The following is a 25,610-nucleotide window of genomic DNA, read 5'->3' as shown; positions in this document are numbered from 1 at the left end:
GCAGCAGCGCAGGCCGGGGCCGGGCGAGGCGCCTAGAGACGGGCCTACTCGCTTCCCGGGGCGACCGAGGCGGCTCAGCGGCGCGGCCTCCTGAGCTACGGGCTGGTGAGCTGGACTCGAGCGGGAAGGAGAAGTGGCGGGGCTACGCGAGGGAGGCGGCGCCCGGAGGAGGGAGGGCGTAAGGAGGCAGACGGGGCGTAAGGAGGCGGCGCGGCCTTCGGCTCCCTTTCCTTCCCGCAGGAGCCCCTCGCGCGAGGGCCGGTCTGGTCATTCGGGGGGGGGGGCGGCGACATTACTTTCCTTTTATTCCTTGAATGGGCGGGTCTCCTTATGTGGCCCAGAGCGACGAAGAGAATAAATCCCCCAGAGAAAGGCGTTAAAAACGCCCCCACCCGCTTCGGAAAGGCTACAGGTTATATGGGAACATTTTCGCCTAGCGCCGAAAGTGAATCGCCGAAGTGTTAAGCTGGAAGGGGGGGGGGAATCTCATGGGTCATCTACTCCAGCCCACTGCAGTGCGCGAATCTTTTGCCCAATGTGGGGGGCTCGAATCAACAGCATATAATAGGGGGAGGCTGCCGTTGGGCCCGTTGCCCCTGGCGCACAATCAGGGGGGGATGAACCAGGCCCCTCCCCATCCCTGTTGTGCCCTACCTAGCTCTGAGAAAGGAAGGTGAAAAGCAAATGTAGAATTTTTACAGGTGTAGAATTTGTTATCCACATCTCTCTTTTTAAAAATATTTTTTATTAAATTTTCCAATTAAACATCAAATCACATTGAAATTATTCCCAATTACACTTTATCCAAATTAATTATACAATTCTAATTAAAAGAAACATTCCAATTATGCCTAATTATATTGAATTTTTCCGAGTCCCCATGCCTCAGATTCTAGAGCTACCTGCTAATCACTACTGCCATTTGCTTTTAATAATTTCTCCCTTGTTATTCAGCCTCTGATATAAACCTTCACATATTGTCCCAAAATAATGCAGTCCTTTGCTAACAGTCTTTGTTGACATCCTTCAATCTTCTTCAAGCCTCTGAGTTGTGTTGCCAGCCAGGTTTTACCAAAATGTTTTCTGTTGCTGCGTGGAATTGTGTCTTTAGTCTCCCTCTGATCGCTGGTCATCTGAATCCAACAAAGCACACAAATTACACATCATGTCCAAATTTCTACTCCATAGCTCCTCCGAAGACAGATTTACAGCTTTTCCAGCGAGAAAATAGCCAGGCCAAATCTTATCACTCTTCTAAAAACACTCTTCCTCGCCTCTAGCTGCTCTGTTATCCACATCTCTTGTAAAATAAAGTGTTTAAACATTCACTGCTTTGGCTGAAGTTATACACCTGTAGGATGGCAGACAAGATACTGGACTTTCTTAGATTGTGATCATCATATAATTCTCTGAATTCTCTCCTTTTATTACAGACCGCAATGGAGCTCCTTGAAGAAGATCTTACATGTCCCATTTGTTGTAGTTTGTTTGAGGATCCCCGAGCCCTACCCTGCTCACATAACTTCTGTAAGAAATGTTTGGAAGGGATTTTGGAGGGAAATGCTCGGACTGTAATTTGGAGACAGTCTCTCTTCAAATGCCCAACATGTCGGAAGGAAACCACTGTGACAGGGGTTAACAGCCTGCAAGTCAACTATTCCCTCAAAGGTATCGTAGAGAAATATAACAAGATTAAGGTCACCTCAAAGATGCCTGTGTGCAAAGTACACAGCGGTCAGCCTCTCAACATTTTCTGCCAAACAGACACACAGTTGATATGTGGTATCTGTGCAACTCGAGGAGATCATATAAAACATGTGTTTTGTTCTATTGAAGATGCTTATTTTCAGGAAAAACTTGCTTTTGAAACATTGTTCCAGGGTTTTGAATCATGGCGTTGTGGGGATGCACTTTCTCGGCTAGACACCCTGGAAGCCAGCAAGCGCAAAGCCCTCCAGATGCTGACAAAGGACTATGACAGAGTAAAAGATTTTTTTGAGAAATTGCAGTATACATTGGAACAAAAAAAGAATGAGATACTTTCAGATTTTGAGACAATGAAGCTTGCAGTCATGCAGGCATACGATCCAGAAATTAATAAACTGAACACTATTATACGAGAACAACGAACCGCTTTTAATATTGCCGAAGCCTTTAAAGAGGTGTCTGAACCCATTGTTTTTTTGCAACAGATGCAAGAATTCCGAGAGAAAATCAAAGTGATCAAGGAAACCAAATTGCCTTGTCTTACTGTCAACATCAGTTCCACAATGAAAGGATTTGATACAAGCCAGTGGGAACAATTTAAGCTTGCAGATGTGGACAAACTTTCTTTACCTCAGGAGAAAAGTACTTTTAACTGGGCATTTTCTCCATTGTCCTTACATAAGTTTATTGTGATGGTTTTGCTTTCCTTCCTTATACTTGCTGCCACACAGATGTCTTTTATGGACTTTCTATCTAACACTCTCCAGCACTGGAAAATACTTATATCTGCATTTGGCACAAGTTATCTGGCAGACACAGCAGAGATGGCAGATCATGCTATCATCTACTGGGAGAAGATGACTGATGGTGCCGCCACTCTAAGTGAAACATGTGTAAATTACACCCTTGTGATGTTGGATAATATTGCCCAATTTATGTGCAAATACAAAATTTTGTAACTTCTACCCTTGTATAATAAGAAAAGTATGTTCGAAGTGATTACTTTGGAAGTTTTTAAAAAAGTGATTAAGCAATCATGATGTCATTTTTCTATGGTGCAACCACTGATACTTCAAAATATTTTGCACATTGAATTTGAAAGGAGCTACCTACTTAGGTAAAAAGTGCCAATTTATCTTGTTTTTCCCAAGGTGAAAGGCATCAGTTCTGTGTACAGTATGAATCAACAGGCATTGCAGATTATGTAAAAGAATTCATGAAATATGTGCATTGTTGTTGAGTGATTTTCAATGTTAAGGACACATTTGGGGGGGGGGGAGAAAATGTGTAAGTAATAGGTTGTGAGGTCAAGTATATAAGTAATAACCACTGGTGTACCAAACTTCAGAAGTATGGCACATTGCAAAACAATTTCTGATTTGGCTGTACATGTGAAAGAACAAATACATACTATTAACTTCTAAAAAATAGTTTCTAGTTAGACTCTGATCCTAAATATACGGTACCCGTCTTGGAAGTAAGTCTCGCTGGCTTTAAAGGTAGCTGTGTTGATCCAAAAGGGTGGAATTCAACTTCACACTTTTCCAGTTGTTCATTCCGTGCAAATACTCCCAACTTGCCAGGCAGAGTGATAACCCCTTCCCCTGCACGTGCTGTTCTGGGGGTTCCCTCATGCTGCCAAGCCAATTCCAGGGAGTACCAGGGGCAGAAGAGGGGGTAAGCCCTGTTGTGGAAGTCCTTATGCAGGGATTCTGCTGACAGGTCTGTTTAGGTGAATGCCACCCAAAATATATGATCTAAATTCATATTAGGGAAATAAATTAGGCCAACCAAATTGTTACAAAGTGGTGTGCAATCTTTTGAATTCCTGAGAAAACTTCAGGATGGATGTTAAAAGGTGGAGGAAGAAAAAAGGCTGCTGGTGCTGATCAGGCCATCTTAGCCTGCTGTCCAAACACTGTTCCAGAGGTTTCGATGGAGGGAAAGTCTTCCTCTGCCCTCTTCAAAACAGCTCTGTCCTATAAAGTACAGAAATCCTTAGTTTAAAAGTACAGTGAAAATACCGCTGATGGGAAGCTCCAAAATGGGGCATTCTGGGAGACACTCAGCCAGCTTGGGATCCATTTGTTTCTGAGTCAGACCCATTATTGTCACTTGATGGTGTTGGGCTGATTGCCAGCATAGCGGGGAAGGGGGTCTGGAGGTCCAGCGCTGTCCAGACAAACCCACCCACCGGCCTCACTGATGGGGTCCAAAGGAAAGCAGAGCACTATGTTTGGCATCAGCCTGGCTGCAGGAACTGTGGAAGGAGGCATACAAGAAGCCATCTTAGTCCTCTCCACATTAACTTATTCTTCTCCCAAAGATATCCTACAAGTCAGCAGATGGTTAGGATCAGAGAGTTGTCCTCCTAGATGAGTACATGGGCTCCCTTCCCAGACTGACGACCCCCATCTGCCCCTCACTTGCATGTGCAGAAACCACCTCCTTGACTGTTGGACCCACTATTATTCCTGTCTGCTTAATCTACTGGAGGCAGTCTTCACATGCAAAGGAAGCCCCTAACCCACAAAGGATTTTGAGACCCATTGGCTACCCCTACCTGGATTAACTGGCAAGTCGAAGGCATTTCCTGAGTTGTGGCCACTCTCATGCTGACAGCTAGGAGCTGCGGGTAAGAGCGAAGTACAGGGTGGGGCCCAGAGGTGGACAAACTGCCCCCAAATGAACATGACATGTCCCCCACCAGAGGTACTACCCATCCCCTGACCCCACACATACCCAGGGTTTGGCATATTAGTATCCTTTAGAGTGACCTGAGAGTTCTTTGAGAACTCCAATACCAAATTGCTGCTTATCTAACAAAAATGTTGAACTTGTTCCTAAGATCAGCTGCTGTCCCCAAAGGCTGTAAAGTGAAATATCCACCATGTCTACTTAGAAGTAAGTCTTTACTCCCACGTAAGGGGTTAGAATTGTAGCCCAAGATAGGAATTTAAAAATTTGTTTGCTTCCAGGACAGACCTATGTATCTCCTTGATTATAAATCTGAGCTATAGTAGCATTTGTGAATATCTGCCTCACAAATAGGCAGCTTATTTGGGTAGGTTGTTGTGGTGGGTGAAGGAAGTAGGTCATGATCTGTCCTAAACTGGATGCCGTTCTGGCCAGTCAGGATCTCACTGGTTGGCTTTCAACATGTTTTTTTTTATAATGATGCTTTATTTCAGTTGCAGTATTTTGGTTCCCAAGCAACCAGCCCAGCCTTGTAAACAAAACTATACACTTCAACGTTGTTGCTGGGGAATCCTGTCTGCTCAGCCTTTCTCTCCCATAACACAGGACAGGATTTGCTCTTTGCCTCTACATATGTAGTTTGGAGACACTCTGCCAGAAGACACTGTTTTCCTGTGGAGAAGAGAAAAATGAACAATCAAGATGTGAGCATTTTGAATGTGGGAGGAGTGAAATTCACAACATGGCGTTCTACGCTACAGCAATTCCCTGAATCTAGATTGGCAAGGATGTTGGGTGGCAATGACTTAGAATGTAGGTTGGTGAATGGCCAGTTCTTTATAGACCGTGATGGAGTTCTGTTCAGCTATATTCTGGACTTCTTAAGAACACGGCAGCTTTCTCTGCCCAGTGACTTCTCAGACTACCAGAGGCTGCAGAGAGAGGCTGATTTCTATGAAATTTCCTCTCTGGCTGACCTTCTGAGTCGAGAAAGTTTGTTGAAACCAAAGCTAGAGATCTTGGAAATACGATTCTTGCTCCAAGAAAGTCAAGCTTTTTTCCGGGTGTTTGGCTCTTGTAGCATCACTGTTGGTGAACTGGCTGGACGAATCACTGTATTTTCAGAAAAGCTTGTTGGAACAACTTGGAAAAGCCATAATGACCCTTCACAGAAGTCGCTGATTCCCCTTTCTTTGGAGAGGCCTTCCCATCATGATGTCATTTTCCAGTGTGGCACTGACTACAGTGATCAGTTTATAGCAAGGTATTTTTCTAGATTCCAAAGCTAACACAATACAAATACCGTGTTTCCCCCTTTTTAAGACGTAGTCATAAAGTAAGCCATGGCAGGATTTTTAAGCATTTGAGAAATATAAGACATACCCCGAAAATAAGACATACTTCCACACCGCGGAAACCAACCCCCACAGGCACCTCCACTCACAGAGTCACTCCTTGCAGCCGGCACTGCAGGAGCGCGCTCAGTTGTGAAGCCATGCTCCAGTCAGCTGTTCTGCAGCACTCCGACGCAGCGGAGGCGGCAAGCACGGGGAAGAAAATGGCGTTTAAAAATGCCATTTAAGAGGACCCTGTTTCTTGTCTCCCTGAGGGCAGCGGTCCCGGTGGCGGGCAGCCCCTCTGCCGCAGGAAGACACTGTAAAGTCTCCCTGGAAGAAGCAGTGAGCCCAGCTCCTCGATTCGGCGCCGCTGCGTCTCCAGCATTTTCTCTATGTTCTTGAGTTCTCCACGGCCCGGTTGGGGCTCTCCGAGCCGGGCACCCCGGGGCCGCCCCCCCCCGCTCCCCCGTCCATAGAGAGTGAGAGGAAGAGGGGCGCGCGGGCACATGGCGCAGCGCAGCGGCCGGGGCCCCCAGCTCCTGATCGCGGCAAAGGGCACCACCCCGCACCAGCTACGGACCTGCCCCGCAGCCCGCCGAGGGCTGCCGGGCTACGGCAACCATCCTGCCTGCGGGAGCCTCGGGGAAAGAGCCTGCGGGAGCGCGAGGAAGAGCCGCTACTGCCGCTGCTGCGGAGGCACTGCGAGCGCGCCGCCCGGCGAGCCCAGGGCGAGCTCCAGCCCTGCGGGAGGGGCCAGGCACGGAGCAAAGGGGCGACACCGGAGGGTGGCCTCGATGAATCCCGGCCTGGCGGGCCATCTCCCGGCAGACTCGAGCACAGCCCGCCGCTGAAGGAGGCGCCGAGCGAGAGTCCTCAAGGCTGAAGCACTAAGGAAGGGCTCGCGCTTCCCCTTCTCCCTCCCTACCACCGGCGCGCGCTCCCCTGGGGAGGGGGAAGGGGTCAGGGGTGTTCAGATCACGATCTGGAGAGAAAGGGGCGTCAGGGGCGGGGAGGGGAAAGGTTGCATGGAGTTTGGTTGGGGCGCTCCCTTGGCAACAAAGTTTCCCGAGGCCCAAGACACATCAGAGAAGATGTCTGCAGCTGCAAAGGCAACTGCAAAAACCCTCTCCTTAATTTCTGGCTTGGCTGCGAGGGAAAGCGTCAGCACTGATTTTGGGTGCCGTTAAAGGCGACATGTTGAGAGATGCGCGCTATGAGGGGCAGGAAGCAAAAACTCCTGTGAAGTTCCCCTGCACAAGCACCCTCGAAAGGAGCCACCAGTCGCTGCATCCTGGGAGAAGCGTGGTGTTGCTCCTTCCTCGCCATCTCCAGGGGTGAGGGAGAGGAAAGCCCCCTTTCCTTGACAGCCACTGGGGTCCGATATGGGGGAGTGTTTGCCCACAGACGGCAGCTTGTTTGCCATCTCTTGTCGGTGGCAGATGGCTGGCTTTCTCCTTCCTCCCTCCCTCCCCACGCATGGGTGTGTGTGTGTACCGTAAAAACTGTATCGGTAATAATAATAAAAAGACATCCCACCAAAAGTAAGCCACCCTGTGTTTTTTTGAGAAAAAAATGTTATAAGACGGTGTCTTAAAAAAGGGGAAACACGGTAGCATATGTACTCTCATGCAACTCTGACAAATGTTCATACCTTTTTCAGACTTTCTCTTTTAAACCCTGCTTCATACAAATAGGTTCTTCCTAATTCTACTACATTCATTATATACATTCATTATATACCTTACACCTCAGCTGTCTGCTTTAATCCATTTCTAGTTTATATTTAGGCATGTGCAATAACTAAGGCAAGACTGCTACTGATCATTTTTATTGCACTGGTAGGCAAAATACCAAGTGTAGGTGTATACTATCTGGGTACATGTTGGCACTAACATTTATTCATGATTTTTTCCAGATATGTTTCTATAAAACCTGATCAGAGGAAATTGATTAATGGAACAAATGTGCTTGGCCTGCTGGTTGACTTATTACTCAAAGAAGGATTTCGTTTAATAAGCACTAGGACCGTCTCCGCTGAAGAAAAAATTGAATGTTATAGTTTTGAAAGAAAAAGGCAGCCAGACACCTTTTCCATTAGTATGTGCCAAACACAACAAGGCACCACTATATCACAAACACAGCCAATCCAAGTGCATAAACAGAAATGAATAATGAAGATTTTTTTTAAGCCGAGTGTGAAATTAACAAGGCTAAGAATGAGTACAATAGCAGGACACATATTTTTGCTGTCAATATGCCATATTTGTTGGATTTCTGATACTGGATATTTGAATGGTAAATATGGAAGTTTGTCTAAATTACTTCATTAACTTACAATAACCCAAGTTTTTCACATCCAATGAAAAAATAGTTTTCTATCTACTATATTTATTTGCTTTTACCACATGCTACTATTGCAAGGAAAATCCAGTGAGAGAACAAGGGCATCATGGTCTGAATGGTTGACCTGAAATAAGTGCACCAAGACATTTCATTTGCACTTTCCATATTTAGCAACCATCTTGTATCACAGCATTACAGTAATCAGGATTATACTTCATGTGAATTTTCTGGTTAGGAAAGGAACTGAAATCTGTAATCTTTGATTTCTGAATGGAGATCCCCACACCCCCTAAGCCTGCATGTTGTCCTAAATACAGGTAGGCAGCCATGTTGGTCTGGCGTAGTTGAAACAAAAAAAAAAAAATCCTTCCAGTAGCAGCTTCGATACCAAGTAAGTTTGTCATTGGTATGAGCTTTTGTGTGCATGCACACTTCTTCAGATACACTGAAACAGAAGTCTCCAGACCCTTATGTATAAAGAGGGTGTGTGGGGGTATTACTCAGAAGGGTGGTGGGAATGGGTGATAGACTGATAGGTGTGGAAACTCGTTGATGACTGTTAATGACTGCAATTGGTCTTACAGGGAAAATCAAGGGGTGAGATGGCTAAAGAAAGCTTTATCATGTATAATGAGATAAGAATCCAATGTCTTTATTCAGACCAGGTCTTTCCATGGTTTTAAGTTTGGTAATGAGTTGCAGTTCAGCAACTTCTGTTATTATTATTATCTCATTCTGTTGTTATTATTATCTCATTATAAAGCCATCTCACCCCTTGCTTTTTCCTGTAGGACCAATTGCCGTCGTTAACAGTCATCAACGAATTTCCACACCTATCAGTCTATCACCCATTCCCACCTGGGACACTGGATATATACCTTGCCTTAGTGCAGGATTAGGCAGGCAGGCAGGGGAGCCAACTTGAATAAAATATTGGGGTTGGGGGAGGTAAGCCCTGCCCCACCCCACATAATCACATGACATGGTGCACACACACCATTTGAATGGCAATCCCCCCTCAAATATTTTATTGGGGTGGAGGAAGAAGGAACCTCAGCCCTAGGAGATGGCTCCTACCAGTATGCAGGCAGACGTAGGTAGCCCATTTTGTCCTTTCCAACAGGAAAGGAAGAAGGACCTAAGTGTTGGCACTGTCAACTCCAGGCTGCCCATTTGTGTTTTGTCCCAAACCAAGGCCGCCCTTCTGTGTAGGAGAGATAACAGGATGATGCTACAAGGAAGAAAGAAACAGATTAAAGTGTGAAGGACTCGTATAGGTATGATACAACGTGTTTGTAAAGTACGGGGGGGGGGAGCACAACTTCTTCATAAGTGTACTGTAGTAGAAATATTTTTCCTAAGCATCCTTATGACTGAAAGGAAACACCAAAAGCTCTTGAGCTAGAAGGATGCAATAATGCAGGGCTTCTGGGAGACAAAAGACCGCTGTCTCCCAGTATTATGGAGAGGGGTGTAAACTGTACTTTTAAAACAAAGTTTGGTGACCAAATCAAACACACATTGGGTAGGAGACAAAGACCTCCTCAGCTTTTGATCTATAAAGCCTTCAATGGCTCAGGACCGCAATACTTGAAGGACCACCTCTCTTCATATAAACCGTCCTGGACTCCATGTTCATCATCTGAGGCCGTTCTCCATGTGCAGCCCAAAGGGTGGCAACATGAGAACGGGGCCTTCTCTGTAGTGGCTCCCTGTTTGTAGAATGCTCTCACTAGGGAGGTTTGCCTGATGCCTTCATTATATATTTTAGGCGCCAGGCAAAAACTTTCCTCTTCAACCAGGCCTTTGGCTGATTAATATTCTACAGTCTTTTAAATGTGTCTGTGGGAAGGGGGGTTATTGTTTTGCTGTTTTGTTTTTAATTATTTACTTGTTTTTATCCTGTTTTTTATTCTATGAACTGCCCTGAGATCTTATGATGAAGGGCGGTATATAAATCTAATAAATAAATAAATAAAATAAATAAAGTTTCGGTATTTTTGTTTTAAAGGGGGACTCAAAACAGTTTTTAACTTTTCCATTGCAGGATAATTTTTCACTTTTTCAAAATGTATCCTGTCTTTATTGGAGTCTACCTCTCTGTCATACGACACAAAAAGATACTGAGGCCGGAAGCAAATGCTGGAATGGGAGGATAATTCAGTGGGCAAAGCATGAAACACTTAATCTCAGGGTCGTGGGTTCAAGTCCCATGTTGGGCAAAAGATTCCTGCATTGTAGGGGAGTTGAACTAGATTTCTCTCATGGTACCTTCAACTCTACAATTCTATTATTTAAGCATGACATTAAGGGAGGAAGCGACAGCCAGCTCTTTCATGGAGCTCCCAGTGGTAGGGCCAGCCCAAGACATATTGGTGCCTGAGGTGAACCACAAAATGGTGCCCCTCTCCCCATCAGGGAGGAAGAAGAGAGTGACGACCTACTTTAGGCACAAGGGGTGAATGAAGGGCTGCATTGGGACCTTCTGACCCTGTGGATCCTGCTGCCTGAAGCAGCGGCCTGATGGGTGGGCCAGCCCTGGTCAGTGGTCTTTCTTCCAACCTGCATCACTTCAGCCATTCTGCAATATCTGCTACTCCCAGGCTATGTTGTGGTTGGCAACCCACACTAGTGCTAGATCTTTCACCTGCCTCTTTTCGATCCTAGGAGCCAGCCCACCACCATTTGTTCCCCAGGAATCCCTCAGCCGAATCCTTCCCAGAATCTCAGGTGCTATTGGGAGAGAGGTATCACCTGTCCAAGTACTTTCCTATCTGGGAATGAAGGAGTTGTAAATCTGTGGCCCTACAAATCTTCCTCCACAGGTTAATTTGGCCACAATGTTTATGTCAGCAGAAAAACATTGGCTAGGTTAAAATGTGTGTGGTTTTCTCCATTGTTTTGTTGCCCATTGGAATGGGTTTTCCCCTTGATCAGCATTCCACTAAGCAATTCCAGAGTGTCAGCAGACTACACTTTCCAGAGTTCAGCTAAAGGGAAAAGTTTTAAAATTCAACAGATGAATAATTAGTCTGCTGTTTTATCAGCATTCTACATATATCATCACAATTCAGATCATAGCCTGCATCTCATCTACCTGTGGCTACATTGCAATCTTTGTGTCAAATCTATGTTTGCAAGTTCTGCTATCTGGGTCATTCCATATCAAGTGATCCAACTTTGTTACCTCATGCCGTCCAAATTTCAATTTTTCATCTCATCCCATTATGAGGGTATGAAATGTAAAGAGAGAGAGAGATAATTTTGGCCTACGCAAAAACCTTTAAAGCTCAGCCCAGGACTGAGATATGTCAAAACTAAAACCACCAAAAATGAAATGTGTGCAACAAATGCTCTTGAAAAGTGTTTGGTGTAAAGTATAAATAATGGAAGAAGACTGTAAATGTTTCCAGACACATTTCACGTGTAAGCCCCCCCCCCCAATAATTTTGTTTGATACACATGTAATGTTCATGAGATGAAGTAATACCAATAATTCTTTCAAAGCATTTTTTTTTAATAATGTGATCCCATTGAGATCCCAAGATGAGATTTTGCAGGAAGCTCTTAGAAATAGGATCCTGGTTGATATTATTAATGGTCAACCGTTCAGATTCCATGGTAGAATTATTGTTTCAAATGGCAAAGTGCAGCAATACATCAACTCTTTGCCCATGGTTTTGATCTAGTTGGAGCCTTCCTATGTGGTCTTTCACCCCCTTGGAATCTGCACACTTGTTGAACATCTCACTGCTTTACAAAAACTGCATTGCTACCACATCCTACTGTAATTCAGATGTTTATATCCTATGCAGCTTCACAAACTCTCTTGTCTGCCACACTCCATTTTTAAAAATAGTATTTGGTTGTATAAACACAATCATTCAGTCTGAAGCAATGGGAGGAATGTTAGTATGAGAAGGAACTGTCAGTCAACTGTGTCCCACCCCCCAAAATAACACCCCTCACCAAATTTACCAAGCAGCATGAAAACCTGACATATGAACATGGCCTTAAGTTTGATCCAGAATTGGCCATTAAGTGTCTGGATTGCAACTCATTTCCTGTCTCAAGGTGGCTTTGAAAGCTTTCCAGGGTGCAGCAGGTGGAAAAGGGCTGCAGATTCACAAAATTGACTTTCTTTCAGCACTCCTCTCCATGGTCAACAGCAACATACCCCTTCCTCTTACAACACATGAGTTTTATTCTGTGCGTTCATTTTATCAAAATATTTTTCATTTTCTTCTTTTCATAGTGCTGCCCTTCTTACTAATTCCAAGGCTGCGGGAGTGTTTGTTTTCTGTGGGTTTACTTTAGTTCAGCATAGCTATCTGGTGTTCCTTCTTCTTTCCTGAGAGGCTCCTCAGCTGACAACCCAGTCCCCTTGGCTATTTTTCCAAGCCATTAAAGCTTTCTGCATCTTTCTATCCCTGGGTGCAGAAAGCTTTAATAACTTTTGTTGTAAATGTGCTGATTAGCTTTGTTGTTGTTTTGTTTTGTGCTATATAGATTGTATTTGGTTTACTGGTGATTTGTAATCATTATACTAATGATTTGTTAATTATTCTATGTGATTTATGTTATATTTGTTATGTTCTATTCTGCTATTTTTATTTTTTGTTTATAAGCCGCTTTGCGGTTCATGTGAATGGAAAGCGGCAAAGAAATATAATAAATCAATTACTGTAAATCAAATCAGGCATCATAGGCAAGTTGGCTTCTTGATGATAGAACCATGAAAGGCCACTTTGCTTATAACAAACCCAAAGAAAGAAGTAGCATTGCGGGCAGGAACGGGAAAGTCAAGGAAGAAGGGTGAGATAAGGAAGCAAATAGGCAGGGAGCTCAGGAAGGGTCATTCTAAAGGAAGATAGGCCTGAGAAACAGCAACGTAAATGAAGGATATGAGCAAGAGGAAAAGAGGGGGCAGCCAAAAGTTTGTGAAGGATAGTTTTTATTCATGGTCACCAATTCACCACCAGTATTCGGATGGCCTGCTTGCTGTTGCACAGGTTAGGCGACAAGGCCAGCAAGGTAACAACACTGGTTGACTGGATGGGCTGGTATAGCATAGGTCTTCAAAGCTCCCCAAGATGAAACTTCTTTATCTAGTTCTTCATTAGTTTTGGAAGCAATAATTGGAACACATGTTTTTTTTTTAATTGCTTGCTTGAGAAAGCATAGCCCACAAAAGGTTGATTGGCCAGAACCTCATTTCTGTCAGGGTTTTGCTGATGCAAATCCAAAACCCAACTATCTTCTTTCTCTGCAAACTCTTACCTATTTGTGCAATACCCGGCCAACACACTGCAAGAGAACACTGTGACTTTGTGAAATTAAACAGTCACCTCAGATCAATCAATGTTTCCTGTTGTTTATCCATGATGTTTGGGTAATGTCCGTATGTGTCCGCTGGGCGTCTCCACTGCTATGGAAACTCTGGTTTCTCCAGATAATTTATAACTAGTTATCAAGTGGCTAGTCCCCACATCCTTGCTGCCAGCTGTTTCAGGGAGGCACTTGGGGAGGGGCTGGCTCTCTGCACATGCTCAGGCGCACCATCCCCGGCTGAGTGATAAATAATTACAGTAAAGTACATGCAAGCGGATTGCAGGACCAGCCCGCCCCGTCGTCTCTCCAAAGCCAATCGCTGCAACCACGAGCCTCTTCAGCGGATGAATGGCAGAGGCCAGCGATTGGCTCCTCAGGCAGCGCGCTCCCTTTTGATTGGAGCTCCTTCCTCGCCCCAAATCGCCATGGCTACGATGCCGCCTTGCGCGGATGAATACAGCAAGGCGACTTGCCGTTTTCTTCTTGGGGCTGGTGGGACTCGCGTGTGTTTCCAACCGAAGCCCCGTTCCCAGCCCGGTAAGAGGCAACCACTACCCGGGAGAAGCCTTTCGCGGGGGCCACGGAACTCCGTAGGGAGTTCCAGGAAGGAGAACCCGAGGGACTCTTTTTCCCCGGCGGAGGGACGCTCCGAGGCCGGCGCGCGGCGTCCTTCCTCGGCGCGCGGCGAAGAGGCGTCCAACCCCGGCGGGCTGTGCTGTGCTGGGCGAGGCCGGGCCGGGCCGGGCCGGCGGGCATGGAGGCCCCCGAGGGAAGCGAGAGCCCCGGAGGGAAGCGGGGGCCAATGACATCCACGCCCAAAGAGCACCATCCTCCTCCGGGCCTCCCCGACCGAGTGAGTGGCGACGGCCAGAGGGACCCCCGGGGCCGGGCTGACCGGCTCAGCCTCGCTTTCCTAAGGCCGCCGAATCTCCGCAGCCGCCCCTGCGGACCGGCCCTTCTCAGTCTTGAGAAGCGGTTCCTCAGAGGGCACAGAACCTTAGAACGGTGGAGTTGGAAAGGGACCCTGGGGGACATCTAGTCCGACCCCCTGCAAGGCAGGAAGAAGCAGCTGTCCCACACGGGGATCGAACCTGCATCCTCGGCGTGTTCAGCACCTGCGCTCTAAGCAGCTGGGCCGCCCTTGGGCTGCACCTCCCCCCCACCGCAGTGCATGATGGGCGCTGTAGTCCAACCACGTCTGGGACACTCCCCTCATCCCTTTCTCCCATCTCAGTTGTTGTTGTTTAGTCGTGTCCGACGCTTCGTGACCCCATGGACCATAGCACACCAAGCACTCCTGTCTTCCACTGCCTCCCGCAGTTTGGTCAAACTCATGTTCGTAGCTTCGAGAACACTGTCCAACCATCTCGTCCTCTGTTGTCCGCTTCTCCTTGTGCCCTCCATCTTTCCCAATATCAACGTCTTTTCCAGGGAGTCTTCTCCTCTCATGAGGTGGCCAAAGTATTGGAGCCTCAGCTTCAGGATCTGTCCTTCCAGTGAGCACTCAGGGCTGATTTCCATAAGAATGGATAGGTTTGATCTTCTTGCAGTCCATGGGACTCTCAAGTCAAGAGTCTCCTCCAGTACCATAATTCAAAAGCATCAATTCTTCAGCGATCAGCCTTCTTTATGGTCCAGCTCTCACTTCCATACATCACTACTGGGAAAACCATAGCTTTAACTATACGGACCTTTGTCGGCAAGGTGATGTCTCTGCTTTTTAAGATGCTGTCTAGGTTTGTCATTGCTTTTCTCCCAAGAAGCAGGCGTCATTTAATTTCGTGACTGCTGTCACCATCTGCAGTGATCAAGGAGCCCAAGAAGGTGAAATCTCTCACTGCCTCTATTTCTTCCCCTTCTATTTGCCAGGAGGTGATGGGACCAGTGGCCATGATCTTGGTTTTTTTGATGTTGAGCTTCAGACCATATTTTGCGCTCTCCTCTTTCACCCTCCCATCTCAGACCAAGCCCTATTTCTCAGCCTGAACCCTGTCTGACCCCTCAAAGATTACTACTCTGTATGGTTTGCTACATGGAAACAGCTTATTTTAGGACTTTTGTAACATGTAAAGCAACACAATGTTCTTAACTAGAAAAGGTGCATATTCAGAAAAGGTTGCTTTGCAGATAGGAATAAACTAATTAACAGCAATGCTAGAATTTAATAGTTGAGAGATGCAAAATATACAGACCACATGTAGGGTTGCCAGACTCAATAGAGGACAGCACTTCTGTGCCTTTAATTGATTGCCCTGCTCTCTTTTGAGTCTGGAAACCTTAAAGAGAAACCAGCAGACCCTTTGTTTAATTTCCAAACAAAGGGTCTGCTGGTTTCTCTAAGGTTTCCAGATTCAAAAGAGAGCAGGGCAATTAAAGGCAGAGAAGTCCTGTCCTCTCTTAAGTCTGGCAACCCTAACCACATGCCACAATTCTGCTGGCTCCACCTGGCAGGCTGGCTGGGTAGCCAATCAGAGAGAGGCTTCAGCCCTCTGCTGGAATTTCTGAGACTCTGGCTCTGCTGTCTGTCACACACAAACTACCGGTAGATTTCGGTCATTTGAGCACTAGGACTCTTTAGCACTGCTGAAGCATTGCCCATCCATAACCAGCTGGAAGCAGAATTACAGTTATGCTTCCACTCAAAAACTATAATAAAATCCATGTGTAATACTTAAAACACCACTGGCAAGATAACTTACCATAAGCCCCATTTAAGTTTAAACCAATCCTGATTTAAAAGAAATGCCGATATACTGGTATTAGGCACTACCCATTGCACATTTCATCTGAAGTTGTGTAGTTGGCTTCCTGGGCAACTTGCTGGCTTCCAAAAACGAGTAAACATTGCTACTAAAAGCATATCTAAGCAAGTATCTGAAGTTCATGAAAGGTACAAGCATCACATTCTGTCGCTTGCAGATTTTAAACCACACGAAGCATCTTTGGGATAAGACCTTCCTTTGTATCTACAAGGCAAGGCAGGTTGAGGAAACCACTGACATAAAAGTTTAAACTCGGGGCTAAGAGTCTCAGAACCATAAAAGCACATAGCTTGGGCAAAATATTTACATGTGTGCTTAAAACTACAAAGGGCAAACGGTGACGAGCTCCAATCTTAAACCTGGGGGGGGGGATCTTATTGAGTACAGTGGGGCTGACTTCTGAGGAAACATGCACATAATTGCACAGATAATCTAAAGTATCTGTATTTTACACCCATCCATTCATCGTTTTATTCCTTAGCCGCCTTTCAATAGATAAAGCCATGTGAAAAAATACATAATTACAAGCACAAAAATGTAATAATAAACAACAAAACATCAGAAGCTGCAAAATCATCATTGTTATAAATACCCTGCTAGTGATAACATGAATACGCAAAGAGGTTTTTTTCTTCCCCCACCCCCATGAAGTAGACAGCAGATTTTCTCAAAGTGGTGTATGTATCCCTGCAGCTTACGTATGTTCGGTAAGCACTGAGGTAGTCGTGTTCCCAACCCAACTCCCTCTATAAATGATATTGTTCTAAACATGGATGGGGAACCTTTGGTCCTCCAGATCTCCATGGCCTTCAGTTCCCAGCAGGCCTCATCAGCATGGCCAGTGGTGAGGCATGTAGTCCCAGGAACTCTTTGGAGGGCCTCAAGTTCCCCATCCCTGTTCTAGAATGGGCAGTTCAGCAAGAGGTAGGGATCACACCTGATTATTTAGTTATGAGGATTTCCCCATTACTTTTAGCAGTTGACATCTGAGAAGAATTTTATCAAGAACATTCTTTGTAGGCTTCTAAACAAACCGGCATTTCTACAAATGGCAGTTCTAGTTGGTTGGGGAAAGCCATCTATGCAGAAAGTTTCCATTGTTTATCATTCACTTTAATGTGTTTGTTGTTTTTTCTAGACTGATTCAGCAACATCTTTAGATAGTGACAACTCAGGAGAAGACTGGCTTATAAAAGTTTGCTGTCCAAAAGCCCGGCATCGATATCGTAGATATGCCCAAGCAAAAAAGGTCAATATTTTAGTAACCTGACGTTTATGTATCTAAGACTTGAGAAGAGGACAACAATGTGTATGAACCTTTGTGACACAACAGTTCTCAGTGTGCAACCTGGATAATTGGGCATTGGGTTGATTTAGTAAAGAACTACATAATTGATCGAATTCTGCCTCTATATTTAGATTTTGCTTTTAAAAATTAGCCAAATTCATGTGCCACATATACTCAACATGCAGTTGGGATAAACTCATTTCCTCTTGCTCTAAATTCCTTCTGGATCCAGTTGACTGCATATGCAGTTCAAAAGTATAGCATCTTAACAACACTGAATATTTCAAAATAAATTTAATATGATACATGAAAATGTAGGAGACACCATGAAATTCCCATGTCATACGAACATAAGATTCTGCCGGATCTGGCCAGTCACATGTCTGTGGGAAACCTGCAAGCAGCACATGGGCATGTGAGAACTCCCCTCCCCTGAGAGCTTTTCTCAAGACTTCCTACCCTTAGAATTTAGCTCCTGAGTTAAAAGTTTTCCCCCCCTAGATTTGGGTCTTGGCACATAATGCCCTTACTATTCTGAGCTGTCTCACTGTTTATTTTAATAAACTTAATTAACCTAAGGGGCTCTACCTACCCTCTTCTTGCACATCTGCTTAATTCGCCTGGACACTGTGTCAGCTGGGGCTTCCTTTACCTTGTGAGCATAAAGTAGTAAGGGCTGTGCCACGTCAGATGCACACACACACACAATATCTCCAACCATATAGTATGATTTTTAAAATGCATATAGTCTGATTTTTTAAAGCATCTGATTTAGAAGACAATTTTTCTACTCAGATTTTTTTAAAAATTCCTACTCCAACACTGACTTTATTTTCCTCAGTGCTTGGTTGTCCTGTGAAGGTGAAATTTTTTGGCATTTTCCCCAAGCCAATTAAATGATATTTTTAATGACTGAAAGAAACTAAGTTTATACTCTTGGGGTAACATGCGGTGATATACAGTATGTCCCTTTGTTCAACGGAAATCAGCTTGTGCAACATGATTTTCAGTTTCTCTTCTGCATCTAGCCCCCTTGTTTGAGGGGGTTGGGAGGACTCAGGAGGGAGGAGAGGAAAGAAAAAAAAACCCTTGTGTGATACTTGCATTACATTGGCTCTCACGCTTTTTAAAGAAACACACTTGTTTTGAGGAAACTGGGAGATCTCTTGGAACTTAAAGCACATCAGCCTGTCACTGCTCACTCTTAAGTCAGAAAGATGTGACAATGAGACATACTCTCAAGCAAGCATTGCTTTAGATGCTTTTTTTACTTCAAATTTATCCATCAAATATCATTACAGCCTACAAAGACTGGATTCTCACATTTGGATAAAGAAGAGGATTTTATAGCGCTTACAGAATGGATGCCCATTACACCTTACCAGGTACAGAAGGTCAAATGTTTTCTTGAATAAATGCAATAAAGCTGATGCATTCTGAATTCCAGACATACTGATTTTTAATTCTTGATGGATATGATGATGGTAACAGTGCATCAGTTCATAAGAGCCTTCTTCTGTTTGCTTTTCCTTTCTTTCACAATATTTAAGATTTGTGTTATATATGTCTCCACAATGCTTCTAAAATTTTCAAAAATGCTATCCCTTCTTAAATACATGGCTTTTATTGTCTCCTGAAATTTGTTAGGAGAAGCTGTGTCTGATTTGGGAGGGGGATTTCAGAGAGCACTGCTACTTAGTTTCCTACTGATCCCATGAAGCAATCCTCTGTATCTTGTTTTATGTTGTGTACCGCCCTGAGATCTATGGAAGAAGGGTGGTATACAAATTTAGTAAGCAACAATAACATTAAAGAGACAGAATGTACCACAAAACTTCATCTGCTCAATAAATAGCAATAAATATTGTCTTTGGGCACCTTTGGATGGAAAAGCAGCCAACACATTCTATAAGTAAACTAAACTGGCAATTAAAGATAAATGATAAGAAGGAGCTGGATATTGTTAAAAAATAATCATTTACTTATTTGTTATATATTCTTTATCACATGTTATGTGAAGGGAAACAGATACAAGTTAAACTGAAATTAATTTTCAGAAACCTGTTGTGGCTAAGGTTGGTGACAGATGCTAGTATTTTTAGAGCTGGTGATTTGGAAATGAATTATGGTTTGTTGGTTGTTTATACATTTAACTTTCAACTCAACAAATAGGTTTTACGGGTTTTGTGTTGATTACAAAACTTGGAACATCTGTTTGAAAGTGTTATAAGTGAGGCAAATTAAACATGGGAAGCTGTAATTCTTTTCACCCCCTTTCAGCTCCCTTAAGGACTATTTATTTATATGTTTAAAACATATACAGTATTAGCCATTTTTTTGGTTGTAGCTCCCAGAGCATCTTAAAAAAAAAAGCATAAAAATTGAGATGTGGTAATGCAGTCGTTTACAGTGGTACTTCAGGTTACAAACTTAATTCATTCCGGAAGTCCATTCTTAACCCAAAGCATTCTTAATCCGAGGTGTGCATTCCCTACATAGGCCTCCTGCGGCCCCGGAAGCAGATTGTGTTCTTATCCTGGGGCAAAGTTTGCAACCTGGGACACCTACTTCCGGGTTTGTGGAGTTTGTAACCCGAAGCGTTCGTAAGCAGGACTGTTCGTAAGCCGAGGTACTACTGTACAGCTATTTAAATCTTAGTGTGATAGCTACATAGAAACATTGTTAAACTAGTTTCTTATGTATCATTAAGGATGTATTGCATGTTTGTGCTGTAATTGGCCTGTTTCTTAGTTTCTCAGAACTATAGCAGAAGACGAGAATTTTGGGAAGCACTGTATGTGTGCATTGTACTTCTAAGATACAGCACTTTCCATAACACTATGCCAAATACATTCTGCTTAGTCACCTTATCTAATTTCTACATATCCTTTGCTATTATGCCATGTTCTTTCAGGTAGAAAGAACTTTTAGGGAATAAAGAAAAGCATCACAAAGAATTGAATAAGTTGGAATTCAGGACTGATGTCACAGTCCTATGACCTAACTTTGGAACACTTATTGTCTATTGTAGAGAAGTTCTGTTGTACTAAGTGCAGGCTCCCCATTCCACTCAGTAGCCTACAAGATACATATAGTTTTAGAGTGAGTTATTAGAAAGTTGACGTCTGGCTTGACAAGCTGTGATCTGGAGCTGTTGAGAGGAGCCAGTATATTCTTTAAAGGCCTCTGGATATTTTTGTTTGTTAAGACTAGTGGGCTCTTTTTTTTCCCTTTTTGCAAAGTTAACCATTTCATCCTAGGTCTATCCTGGAGTGCCAAGGCAGGAAAGTACAGACTTGGAGTGGCTCATAAGACTTCGCTGTCCAAGGGCCCAAATGGAGCAGATGAGGGCGGAGCGGAAACAAGTGAGTGACTAGGTGCTTAACGTGGGACCATATCCACTATCACAAAATAGGCAGTGCTGTGCAAAACAGTTAAAACAGCGTTTCATTTTGATTTAATTAAGTTTCTTTAAAAAATTAATAAATCTAAAACTCCCATTGTGAGGTCAACTGATTTCAACATAAGTAGCCAAATTCCTTAGCTAGACCTTGATTCTTTACATTTCAAAAGAGCCAATGGTGGTGTACTGGCAAGAGTGATGGACCAGGGGAACCAGGATTTGAATCCCCACTCTTCCCCAAAGATGACCGTGGGGCACTCACAGTCTCTCAGTCTAGCCTACCTCACAGGGTCACTGTGAGGATAAAACAGAGAGGGGAGGGGAAAGTGTGTGCACCACTTTGAGGTCCTTGGAGAAAAGCTGGAATATAAATAAGAATCTGGGGAAATTTTCCTTATCCTGCTCAGAAGGGTTATCTTCATATTTACAAGCAGGCATAACACAATGGCTATTGAACTCCTTTGGGAAATTTTCAGATGAAAAGTGGTATATAAATACTTGAAATAAATAATAAAAATAATGCACTGAGCTAAGCATTTGCATCCTGGCTTTGAATGTCACCTCTGCCATGACTGCATCACATGGCCTTGGCCACGCTTTTCTCTCTCAGCCTCAGGCCCCCATCGGACACAGGGGGGTGACAGGGATTGCAAGGAATTAGACTCAAAGTACTGTACAAATGCTGAGCATTGTTATTGAGCTGCATGCTTTTCCTGTTAATGGACTGTCAGCTCCATCGGTGGCTAAGCTAAGGCAGTTATATATTGAAGGCAATTTATATAATTACTCATCATGTCAAAAAAGAGTCCTGTTTAGTTTCCAAATGTTTGTAGTAGCAGAGAAATGCACAGGATTTTATTTATTCACAATGTTTATGTGGTTACTTTGTAAGTCATACAGTAGTCTAAAGCAAAATAAAAAAATTCCTTCAGTAGCACCTTAAAGACCAACTAAGTTTTTATTTTGGTATGAGCTTTTGTGTGCATGCACACTTCGTCAGATACACTTGAAACAGAAGAGTCAGACCCTTATGTATATATACAGAGGGTGGTGGGGGTGGGTGGGAAAGCTAGTCTTAAGCTAGTCTTTTCTTTAAGAAAAATCAAGCAGGTCAGTTGATTAAGTGCAGGTGTGTCAGTGGTTGCAGAATGTGGCTGCCAGACCATTATAGCCCTGAAATGGTGGCCAGATTCTGGTGTGAGCAAGAAGACTATGGTGGCCTACATGTGGCCCTGTTTCCATTTGGAGAGGGGCACTCCATTTTCTAGAGACATGGGAAAGGAATTACATTTCATTTAAGTACTGACTGCACTGAACTGAAAGCAAAAGATTTCAGGATGTAGTGTTCCATCCTTCTCAACTTTCTTTTGGATAAAAAAATTCCTTCAGTAGCACCTTAAAGACCAACTAAGTTTTTATTTTGGTATGAGCTTTCGTGTGCATGCACACTTCTTCAGATACAGTGAAATAGGAGTCCCCAGGCACTTATGTAGAGAAGGGGTGGGGAGGGGGTGGGGATGGGGGATCACTCAGAAGGGTGGTGGACCGATAGCTGTTGATGACCGAAAACGACTGCAAATGGTTTTGCATGAAAAAGCAAGGGTTGAGATGGCTGAAGATCGCTTATCATGTATAATGAGATAAGAATCCGATATCTCTGTTCAAACCAGGTCCCTCCATGGTAGTGGAGGGACCAAAAAAATAAAAAAAATAAAAACTTAGTTGGTCTTTAAGGTGCTACTGAAGAAATTTTTTTATTTTCTTTTGGATGAATGCTGAGGATAATACTTTGTGTAGGCAAATTTGAATCTTGGGTTGATAGAATATGGTGTATTCACTGTGATTCCTCACTCCACCCTGCTTTCTTGTAAGTCTCTTCCAGCAGTCTCTACACCCTTGAGTAGATCACCCAGCAAGGCTGGCAGAAGTCTTCAACCTGGAGGGACCAAAGATTCTGAAAACTGGCTGAAACATTTTTCCATAGCGCAGGTACACCTGAGTTTGGCGGCAGTAGTAAGAAATCAGTACTGGCACTACTCTAATAAAGCTTTCTCAGCTTTGGAGAGAAGGTGGATACTCTTGTTAAGAGGTTTCGTAGAGCATGAGGCTGACAAAATATATTACTACAAGGTACACAAGGACTGACAGCCACTTTGTTGTTGTAAAGTCATCTGTACTTTGAGTTCCATATAGTTTGGGGTTCAGATAAAGCTCAGTTCTTGTCTGCTCTGCATGGGGATTTTTATACTGTAGTTATATTTTAATTATTTTTTAAAATTAAAATGAAACAACTTTTTAAATGTGACATCTATTTGGGTAAATAATATATGTATGTAGGACTGCAAGTTATTTATTCATTTATTACAGTTGTTTATGTTCTGCAATATTTCCAATATGGTTTACAAGAAGCTTTAAAACACAATTTAAAACAGCAACAAAAAAAATAAAAAGACACCAGGATCCTTCCCACAGGACGATTTAATGACTAGAATTATTTTGGGTCTGCTTTGCAAAAGAAAGATTGTAAGTTTGCCCCTGAATTTCCTTAAGAATAGATGCTTATCACCAAATTATTGACCTTTTGATTCAGTGGTGCAGCATTTCTAAAATAGGATTGAAGTGGAGCACACTATTGTAGACTCTGGGGAATTTTTTTTGACTTGTGCTAAAACTCAAAATAAGAATGTTTTATTTATATGTTTATTATACAATTTTAGGATGTATTCTCAAAGTAAATACTAATAGTATTAAATATTCTAAATATGTATTCTACTTATTCTAAATTAATATAAAATATCTTAAAGCATGTTGGATTAATAGCTCCAACCAGAAAAGTCTGCTTTCCTTCTAACCTTCTGATCTGTACAAGAAGTAATAATGGCAACTTCTTTCACCACTTTTTGTTTCTCTTTGCACTTTTTATTCTACTCCAAGATTATCTATAATTCAATATAGCCTCAAAGTTGCACCCAAATCCCATTAATTTTTAAAAGATGTTTATGTAGCTTTATTTCCTGTGTCTTCTTTAATCATGGATCTACTTATCCTACAGTGCTGTCCTGCTCATAGAATTAATTCTTAATTACTGCTTTTCATTCAGCAGTTTTACTTCACAGATTTTGCTGGTATTTTATTAGGCTATAGTTAATGAAAGACAGGATGTTGTTGGTTCCACCCAGGCCCTGCTGGAAAGAGAGAACTGCTTTGTGAGGGTAAGAAACAAAATACAGTGTCAGTTTGCAATATGTCTTTCTAACGTTTGAGGAAGACCTACAGCTATGAAGAAGCCTAGTAGGGCTGGGCAATACCTGGCTTTCCACATTGTGATATATCAGCAGCTAAATACTGCGATATGCTGATATAGCATGATGTCTTGAATGTGTCTAGGCTGTTTCTTCCTCCCCATCTTAGGATGGAAAAAGCAGCTGAGATACATTGCCCAGCCCTACATGGTGAGTGAGCCCCAATGCCTCTCCAGTTTGCACGAGCCCAGGACTTCCTTGAACTGCTCAGCTGAGGGGAGAGCCTTCTGCCCCACAGCTAAGTGAGCGTCTATGCTTCCCTCCCAATTGAGTGGTTCAAGGAAGCTCTGTCACGAGCTGGAAAGGTGTCAGCGCTTGCTCAGCTGGGGGTCGAGAGGCTTCCCCCTGCCCAGCTGAGCAGTTCGAGGGTGGCCCTGATTCCGCTCTGGCTCATACGCAAGCTGGTAGGGCATTGGAACTCCCTCAAAGGCACTTGCCTGCCTTTGCCCAAGCGGGCGGGCTTTGTCTTTCCTCTTGGAGTGGGTGGTTGCTCCGGGATTAAAGATGCAGCCTGCCCTCCCGGGCAAAGGCAGGCAGGCACGGAGCCTGAGAAGCACATTCACCTGAGTGGGCAGACTGCGTCTTTCTTCCTGGAGCGACCAACTGACCCAAGAGGAAAGGTGCAGCTTGCCTGCTTGTGCAAAGGCAATTTGAGCTCCCGATCCATCATGGTGGCTGGGGAGTGAACACCATCCCAGTTTCAGACAGTAAATTGGAGTATCGCCCAGCCTTCATGCCTTCGCCTACAACAATGGTTGCTGAAATATCTTTTGAATCTGATACCTTTCATATGTTTGATTTGGGTCTTGAAATGTTGTTTTTCTAGTGGCATTATAGATGTGGTATGTGGAAACTACTGTGGGACAAACTAGCCATGATGTTAAATGTATGTAATGGTTAGCATGTCTGCATTTTGTTCCATAAGCAGCAGCCATGAGTGGAGAAAACTGTCCTGGGGCTAAAGAGGGTAGTTTCCATCAGGACCACACAGTGTGGGGAAAAGAGATAAAGGCTCCCTCCCCAAGTGCTGTGATTGCCTCTCTCATGCATGCTATTTAAAGAACAAAATTAGGACTGTTAAATGTGTTGGTTATAGAAATCCCATGTGTCTTTTCCCCTGTAAGAAACGGAGTTAACAAATAATTTGCTTTTTTAAAGACCCAAATTATGTGGGTTTTAAAAAAAGATTTAAAGTTTTTAAAAACCTTAAACATCAGTTTTCATTAGTTTGAACATGAGAGTCTCATGCAGTCATGCATGCCATCTCTCCTATTAGCTAGAAAGAATTGGAGGTTGCCTTATTCCGTTTGTGTTAACTTACCCTTGGATATATTTAGCCCATGTATTTCCTTCCCTGCTCCTTTATTCTTCTTCTGTACAGTTCTACAATTGCATCACCTTAAGTTCCTTTTACAAACTCTGCTGTGTTACCTCCACTCT

At 43.6% G+C, this 25,610-nt stretch overlaps 3 protein-coding genes across 28 annotated transcripts in view; all 3 read left to right on the top strand.

Annotated features, from left to right (window-relative positions):
- The first annotated feature begins 10 nt into the window (after nt 1-10).
- On the top strand, nt 11-2,933 carry TRIM13 (tripartite motif containing 13). 2 transcript variants are annotated; one of them, XM_035110352.3, is made up of 2 exons: nt 11-105; nt 1,434-2,933. In XM_035110352.3, the coding sequence occupies exon 2, from the start codon at nt 1,440-1,442 to the stop codon at nt 2,664-2,666; it is 1,227 nt and encodes a 408-aa protein (XP_034966243.1). In that variant the 5' UTR covers nt 11-105; nt 1,434-1,439; the 3' UTR covers nt 2,667-2,933. The 2 variants fall into 2 exon arrangements, with proteins under 2 accessions (XP_034966243.1, XP_088523262.1); XM_088667136.1 differs by lacking the exon at nt 11-105 and adding an exon at nt 248-266.
- A 2,136-nt stretch (nt 2,934-5,069) lies between these two features.
- KCNRG (potassium channel regulator) lies at nt 5,070-8,577 on the top strand. The gene is made up of 2 exons (XM_035110360.3): nt 5,070-5,668; nt 7,657-8,577. The coding sequence occupies exons 1-2, from the start codon at nt 5,094-5,096 to the stop codon at nt 7,907-7,909; spliced, it is 828 nt and encodes a 275-aa protein (XP_034966251.1). The 5' UTR covers nt 5,070-5,093; the 3' UTR covers nt 7,910-8,577.
- Nucleotides 8,578-13,772: 5,195 nt separating this feature from the next.
- The window catches only part of LOC118082609 (protein FAM228B), a 31,893-nt gene continuing 20,055 nt past the window's right edge, over nt 13,773-25,610 (top strand). For 17 of the 25 annotated variants that reach the window (XR_015949280.1, XR_015949281.1, XR_015949283.1 and 14 more), the window contains exons 1-6: nt 14,089-14,268; nt 17,316-17,426; nt 18,767-18,850; nt 20,726-20,830; nt 22,741-22,857; nt 24,006-24,080. Coding sequence is in view for 21 of the 25 variants with exons in the window: in XM_088667133.1 (XP_088523259.1) it covers nt 14,170-14,268; nt 17,316-17,426; nt 18,767-18,850; nt 20,726-20,830; nt 22,741-22,857; nt 24,006-24,080 (591 nt within the window). In the remaining 4 variants the exon portion in view is untranslated. Of the gene's footprint in view, nt 13,953-14,088; nt 15,240-17,315; nt 17,427-18,766; nt 18,851-19,964; nt 20,095-20,725; nt 20,831-22,740; nt 22,858-24,005; nt 24,081-25,610 lie in introns of those variants that run through there. The other 8 variants (XM_088667135.1, XM_035110355.3, XM_088667131.1 and 5 more) reach the window with 6 other exon arrangements.

Source organism: Zootoca vivipara, chromosome 3 (assembly GCF_965207765.1).
Source record: "Zootoca vivipara chromosome 3, rZooViv2.hap1.1, whole genome shotgun sequence".
NCBI lineage: Eukaryota > Metazoa > Chordata > Lepidosauria > Squamata > Lacertidae > Zootoca > Zootoca vivipara.
Note: the sequence above shows the minus strand (reverse complement) of the source record. Positions and strands in the feature narration are given on the sequence as shown.